This window comes from Xiphophorus maculatus, chromosome 4, assembly GCF_002775205.1.
Source record: "Xiphophorus maculatus strain JP 163 A chromosome 4, X_maculatus-5.0-male, whole genome shotgun sequence".
In the NCBI taxonomy this organism is placed as follows: Eukaryota; Metazoa; Chordata; class Actinopteri; order Cyprinodontiformes; family Poeciliidae; genus Xiphophorus; species Xiphophorus maculatus.
Genome location: NC_036446.1, coordinates 6974593 through 6981295, shown reverse-complemented (window position 1 = coordinate 6981295; position 6703 = coordinate 6974593). Strand labels below are relative to the sequence as shown.

General features: G+C 38.7%; 2 protein-coding genes across 2 annotated transcripts; both read right to left on the bottom strand.

Moving 5' to 3' along the window:
* Window positions 1-24: 24 nt before the first annotated feature.
* LOC102231180 (trans-1,2-dihydrobenzene-1,2-diol dehydrogenase-like) lies at window positions 25-4213 on the bottom strand. The gene is made up of 7 exons (XM_023333012.1): window positions 4097-4213; window positions 2994-3105; window positions 2648-2811; window positions 2283-2535; window positions 1486-1610; window positions 1199-1349; window positions 25-491 (listed from the first exon to the last, which is right to left on the bottom strand). Exons 1-7 carry the CDS (start codon window positions 4184-4186, stop codon window positions 382-384), a joined length of 1005 nt encoding a protein of 334 aa, XP_023188780.1. The 5' UTR covers window positions 4187-4213; the 3' UTR covers window positions 25-381.
* A 361-nt stretch (window positions 4214-4574) lies between these two features.
* LOC111608474 (trans-1,2-dihydrobenzene-1,2-diol dehydrogenase-like) lies at window positions 4575-5374 on the bottom strand. Its single transcript, XM_023333013.1, has 2 exons — window positions 5202-5374; window positions 4575-4826 (listed from the first exon to the last, which is right to left on the bottom strand). Exons 1-2 carry the CDS (start codon window positions 5338-5340, stop codon window positions 4678-4680), a joined length of 288 nt encoding a protein of 95 aa, XP_023188781.1. The 5' UTR covers window positions 5341-5374; the 3' UTR covers window positions 4575-4677.
* Between the last annotated feature and the right edge of the window lie 1329 nt (window positions 5375-6703).

Genomic DNA, 6703 nt, shown 5'->3' with positions numbered 1-6703 from the left:
TGGGTTAAAGAAAAATAGACTTGCCATTTTTTAGAAATTGGCTAGAATATTTATTTCACAGATTGTCAAAGATTTTACATTTCATTTCATTGTTGAAGGTGCTCAGTGAGTTTCAATACATCTGTATCCAAAGCTGGTGTGTAACATGTAAATATGAAAAGATAACAGCTTCCTAACCTCTCTCATGTAGTTGAGAGGTCATCTTGAGTGGTTTATATTTCAAAAAATAATAAGAAGTTAATCAAAGTTGGAGGTCAAGCAGTGTTTTCCTACAAAATTATAAATTAAATCACATGAAATTAACTATTCTTGAAGTAAACAGTAAGTTAGTCTCCATTGTAAACTGGTTGTATTTAATCACAGCATGAATAAGTCAAGCTTTTACTGGCTGTCCTGGCTGTACACCACTCCAACCTGCCGGCGGATTTCATCCTCTATTTCAGCCAGCAGCAGAGAGTCAGCATGGGGCATGACTTTACTCTCCTTCAGCCCTGCAAAGAGAAGCATACTGATGAGTCAGCTGTTACAGACAAATGCGCCACAGAAGTTCAGAGATGGGAGGAGCTTATGCAGTTGACTTTTAAACCCCGTTTTACAAGATGTTAGTTGTTCACCTCTTTAGTTATGTTCTTGTCAATACCTCCCATTTTTTCCTTTTTTGACATACACCCTCCTGCTGCATTGAACCCCAAGCATCCCACATTTCATGACTATTCCGGAAGTGGCTTTTTTTAATGCCTCATTTATATGATGTTTGTAACATAAAGTACATGAGTTCACACAAAGACCTGAACTCATGGTTGTTATTTGTCTCATGATAAGAATTTAGATTTAGCAACTTCATTAAAAAACTGACCGTATTATCAGAAATGTTATTATTGCTTTTTTCTCTATTGTTTATCAATAGATATTATAAGAGCTACTTGATGTTATTAGCTGGTGTTAACAAAGCAGTTAATCCAGGAAACTCATTGATTTTTCTTGGAGCTGTTCACCCCCAACAAAAATAAGGAAGGCTGTAGATGTTAGCTTCAGTACAAGTGCCAAGACAGTTTCTATACAGATATATTTGGTGTTTTAACTATTAAAATAGGCAGTAGCTATAAGTGCTTTTGGACGGGAGCAGGAATTAGTGGATTTTAGCCCTGCAGCTAATGGTACCAGACCTACAGAGTGCAAAATGCTGATGTCTCATTACCCTTGAGCAGACATTGACGGACCTCCTCTGCTTCGTAACGCATCCCTGTGCTGTTGATAAAGTTGAGAGGCAAGTAGGGTTCAGGTACCGGATACTGGGTCTCCATCCCATTAACAACCAGTGATGTGGGGCACCACATAGGAGGTGGGACCTGGAGCATGTGCATCGGATTAATGTCAAACCAGTGACTGAAGACACTTCTAATTTCTTCTACATAAAACCTTCAAACTACTAAACATATTCAATGGTATTTTTGAATTGTTGCCATGCCATCCTTGGTAACCTACCTGGATTGTGCCTTTTGTCCCACCAATAATGGCATCATTATGCAGCTGGACCCCAGCAGAGCAGGTGAATGTTGCCAGTCTGTTTTCAGAATACTTAAGATTCACAGCCACAGTCTCATCCACTCCTACAAGGAGGAGGATATACAACACAGTGTAGAGAAAAGATGCTAAACCTCAAAATACAGCCGCAAAAGCTGAAAATTGTTGTAAGAGTTGTAAGCTGATTTAGAGTTTCTTCGAGGTCTGTCAGGAGGTGAAAATAGTTTTGGGAACATTCTAATTAGATTACATTTCTTTTATATCAGATTTGTAAGGTATGAGATAATACATTTTCTAAGTCTGACCTGACATACTTATTAATTTTAATTTGTGATGGTTAATCTACATTTTCAAAAAGTTTATAGACAGCTCAAGGTTTGTGTGAAAGCTGAAGATGCACCAATCTGACTTTTCCTACTGAAAACTAAACTCCTACCAAAAATGGTAGTTTGGTTCTTACTTTTGAAACATTTAACATGCGGGAAACGCATGTTTTGGAATTTGACCAATCAAACCAGAGACAATTAAGTAAACATTTTCTGATTTCAATACTTGACAAGTTGATCAGTGAGTTTCAAGTCAAAATAAAAAAAGTAAAAAGTAAGCAGCTTTTCTTTTCAATATTCATCCCAGGAGGAATCTGCAAACAATTATAAAAATCTTAATTCACTTGAGTGTAAAGTAGCATCTCACATAATGTCACCGAATTGGCACAGCTTCTGAGGTTACATGAATACCTCATCCTGTTAACTCCTTACCTGTCTCCAGGCAGATCCCGCTGGCTTGGATACTCTCCGGCTTCTCTCCGTTGTACACCATATTTATGAATTGAAGGCAATAGATACCAAGATCTAGTAATGCTCCTCCACCGAGTTCCTTCTGAACCGATCTTGGTACGTTCAACAGTGGCACACCAAAGTCCGCACGGACCATCTTCACCTCCCCTATGTACTCCTGAGCCAGCAGCTTTCTGATCTCCACAGAGACCGGGAAAAAACGGGTCCACACAGCCTGGAGAGAAAACATGTTTTAAACCGTTTAACTTTTCTAGGTCTTCAAGTGTGCAATAGTAAACTGTATACAGAGAAATATTTTCTTTCTTCCTGGTTTGCTACATGCTTACCTCCATGAGGAAGACGTCATTCTTTTGGGCAGAGTCCAGAATCTCTTTCACTTCCTTGGAGTTCATGGCCAACGGCTTCTCACACAGAACGTTCTTTTTAGCATTTGTGAAAAGTTTACAGGCCTCCAGATGGTACGGGTGGATGACTCCAACATACACAACATCTACACACAGGTCAAACACATCTCTGACTGATGCTCTTCAGGCTTTTTCAGAAATAACAGTATGAAATATAGAGAAAATTAAAACAACTGGATATAAGAAAACATTTAATATAGAACAGGAGGTATTGTAAAATTTCAAAATTAAAAATAAACTGAAAACCCTCTGACAGATGGACACTGACCTATGTCTGGATCTCTGGCCAACTCCTCGTAGCCGCCGTAAGCTTTAGAGATGTTGTGTTTTCTGGAAAATTCCTCAGCGTCCTCCAATTTACGAGCTGCAACAGCCACAACCTGTAAAGTCACAGATGGTATACAATAATTCTAAATACTTTAGAGGTAAATTGTTTTTTTGTTGTTTTTTCCATTCCATTTGATTAAAAATCCTGCACAAGTAATCTGTTTTTAGGCCTTACATCTTTTGGCAATCTCACTTGTCATCCAGCAGAGGGGCTTGTTCATATAAACTCACTTTGTTTTGTAGTTGGAAAAAAGTAACATTTGCCTGACTGGTAAAAATGCATGACTGAGACTGTTCAATTTAATTGTTCATTTCCAGTTCTTCGTTACTGCCAGACTCATTTTCCAGAAAGAACTACATGCGTCCTATTCTGTGGTATACGGTAGAAAGTTGGGCAGCTAATCAAAATGGAAACATTTTACAAAATCATTGACATGTTATAGATTAACTGGTGGCGGCGTCTGGGAGAGACAGATGTTTCTGTGGGCATGACTTTTTAGGACCCCTTTACCGAACCAAGAGTAAATAATGCGATAAGCTTAAAAAATAAAAAACAATTGCAAAAATACAATTTGATTCAATAAGACACCCATTAAGATCTCAGGAATAACTAATTAGAAACATGCTCAAATGAGGTGTTTTCGAAGCGCACTGAACGCTGCTCTGTAGAAACTTGTTTTGAAACATATTTTTCACATGCAACATTAAACATATTTGCTTCAAATGTGATTTATAGTAAAGTTTTGCAAACAAGTAGCATTTTTCAACAGGCATCAACACAGCCACCTACAATTTAGAAACATCTGCGGTGCGCGTGACTTTCGATGAGTAAATTTAGCCACCAGTTAATCTATAACACCGGTCAACGGCTTCATTTAGACACGGCTCAACACCATGCGTGCTTAATTTATAAAACATTTATCTTACAAAAAGTACTAGGAGGGAGTTAAGTACCCGGAAGAATGTTACTATGACACATAAGGAGGCGTGTTTCATCTAAATCACACGTGGGATTTATGTCTCTGTTGCAGCAGGCACACTAACCTGATGGTCTTCTGCAGGAAGAGTTTTCAGAGCCACAGTAAAGTCATGACTGATCTTCCCCGCGCTGCAGATTCCCCACCTGGTTGCCATGTTGTTCCAAAATGACTGTCAGGAACGTTTACTGTTTTCTGCCACACGGGGGCGACAAAGCGCTCATTTAAGATTTTTAATTTGAGGCCATTTTAGACGATTACACACCGATTTACACCTTTATTATGGTTTAATGAAACAACTCTGCAAAGCCTAGTGATGTAAAGACTCATTGTCATGTTCTGCAAGCACCTGTGGCATGACCATTAAAAAAAAAAAACTTAAGACCAGGTTGGTTTATTTATTTATATTTTATTTGCATATGGATATTTTCTCTTAATTACCAATTTAAAGAGAACTGCAATTTTTTCAGAAATGATAACTTGCTGCTGATATAATTCATATAAAACAAAAGCAAAACAGTCTCTATAGTCTGCTTTTACACAAACCAATTTCAACACATTCAAGGAGATGAACTACCATATACACACACACACACACATATATATACACATATATGTAGATGTTGCTGAACAAACTTACTTTAAAGATTAGAGGAAGAATTTACTTCTATGGACTGATGTCATTTTCTGTCTGAAGAATTTTCTGAAGACAACTCCCACCTGTTTCCTGATTTCATCCATGATTTCTGTCAGTAGGATGGAGTCAGCCAGAGGCATCCGTAGCCTCTCCTTAAGTCCTGCACAAACAGATGAGCAATGCAGGACGATCAGAAAGCGAGACAGAAACACAGCAAAATTTACAGTATGTACATACATGAAGCGAAGAGTGTGGTAAAGCAGGGATAAAAAGATGCAAATGGGAAGAAGGGATAAAAAACAAGCATCTAATAATATACTGTAGTGGACACTCTACGGACAGAAAGAGGAAATCAAACTGATCCAGAAAGATAGATAACATCGTGTATGATTTTTCATCTTAAGTTTCTTCAGGAGCCACCAAAAATGCAACTATTTCACTGAATTGCAGTGTTCTTTGAAACAGTGGTTTGAGCCGTTCAAACCTTGTAATCTTTTGAAGACAAATGCACACCTTCCCTTTCATCCTGACCTACCTTTTAACAGGCACTGCCTCACTTCCTCCATCTCGTATCGAAGCCCAGTGCTGTTGGTGAAGTTCAGAGGAAGGCACGGTTCAGGCAGAGGGTACTCTGTCTTCTTGTCATTCAGCACCAGTGTGGAAGGGCAGTGCATTGGCCCAAGCCCCTAAAGGGAACAGACAAGGTGCTTTTTTAACAGTCCATACTTAACTAAGTTATCAGAAATTTGTCTCAAATCTTCTACTTGATTTTTCAAGAAAGTCATTTTAAATTTGTCTTTGCATATGCATTATTTCTTAAGTTAAATGGCTCTGCCCAGTGTTGGTGAAACGTACCCTAATAGAACCCTTGATGCCACTGAAAGTAACGCGTTTCATAAATCAGCTGAGGGGTCAAACCAGAACCCAGCACAAATCAGAAGCTGCTTCCTCTGTGGGCTACAGTTTCCCCTGATAGTTTGACTGTTGCATTTAGGCCAATGATTAAACCAATTTCTTGTGGGGGTTTATGAAATAAATATGCTGGGTTAACAGCATTCTCATGGAGTCCAATGCAAAGCACCTGACCACTAAGATGAGCCACAGTGACTTAGGAAAAGCATCAGTTCACTTTCCCTTGAGTTAAACATAAGTTCAACCAGGTGAGTAGTTGTGTAAACTGCCTGCCACAGTCTGGCAGTAGCCGACACTGTGTCGTTAGCAGAGTTAGAGATTTTAATATGTTTTTTTTTATACACTTGTTCTTTGCTGGAATAATCACAGTAGATGCTATAAAAAAGTCTCTGTTGTCATGAATCAGCTCTGTTTCATTAACAACTTTAAGTTAATGAGAATTAAAAGGACTAGAGAAAGGCATTTTAATCCTATTGTATTTGATAGTTATGAACAGGGTGTTTTCCACCCTCCCCCTGGCTGTCACTGTAAATGAGACACATTTTTGTTCTGTGGGTGTTAATCAAATGGGGGGGAGAAACTGTATTGCAGCAGTTACGGGAGCAACATCCTGCCTTCATTTCCATTTCAAGGTCACTGCAAAGGCAGGGTGACGGACTAAAACCAGCACAAGGAGGTGCTAGCCATTTTGAAAAATCCTGGGAGGGGGAGAGGGAAGTGTAAAGCAAGGCGTAATGAGTCATTTTGTCAGTGCTACACCATGTTGAAATGTGTACACTGGATTTCTTTCCAATCAACAAATGTGATCAAGGGAACCTGAGAGGAGCAAGCAGAATTGGGAGCCTCTGAGCTGCTCTGTGCAGGTCCCTTTGAGAGCCACATCTTTAACTCTGCAAAGTCTAGTGATGTAAAGACTCATTGTCATGTTCTGCAACCACCTGTGGCACAACCTTTTTTTTTTTTTTTTATAAACACAAGACCAGGTTGGTTTATTTATATTTTATCTTAATTGCCAAGTTAAAGAACACTGCAAATTTTCAGAAATGATAACTTGTCAATTTAATTCACACGAAACAAAAAAGTCTCTATACTCCACTTTTACATAAATTTTAACGCATTCAATAT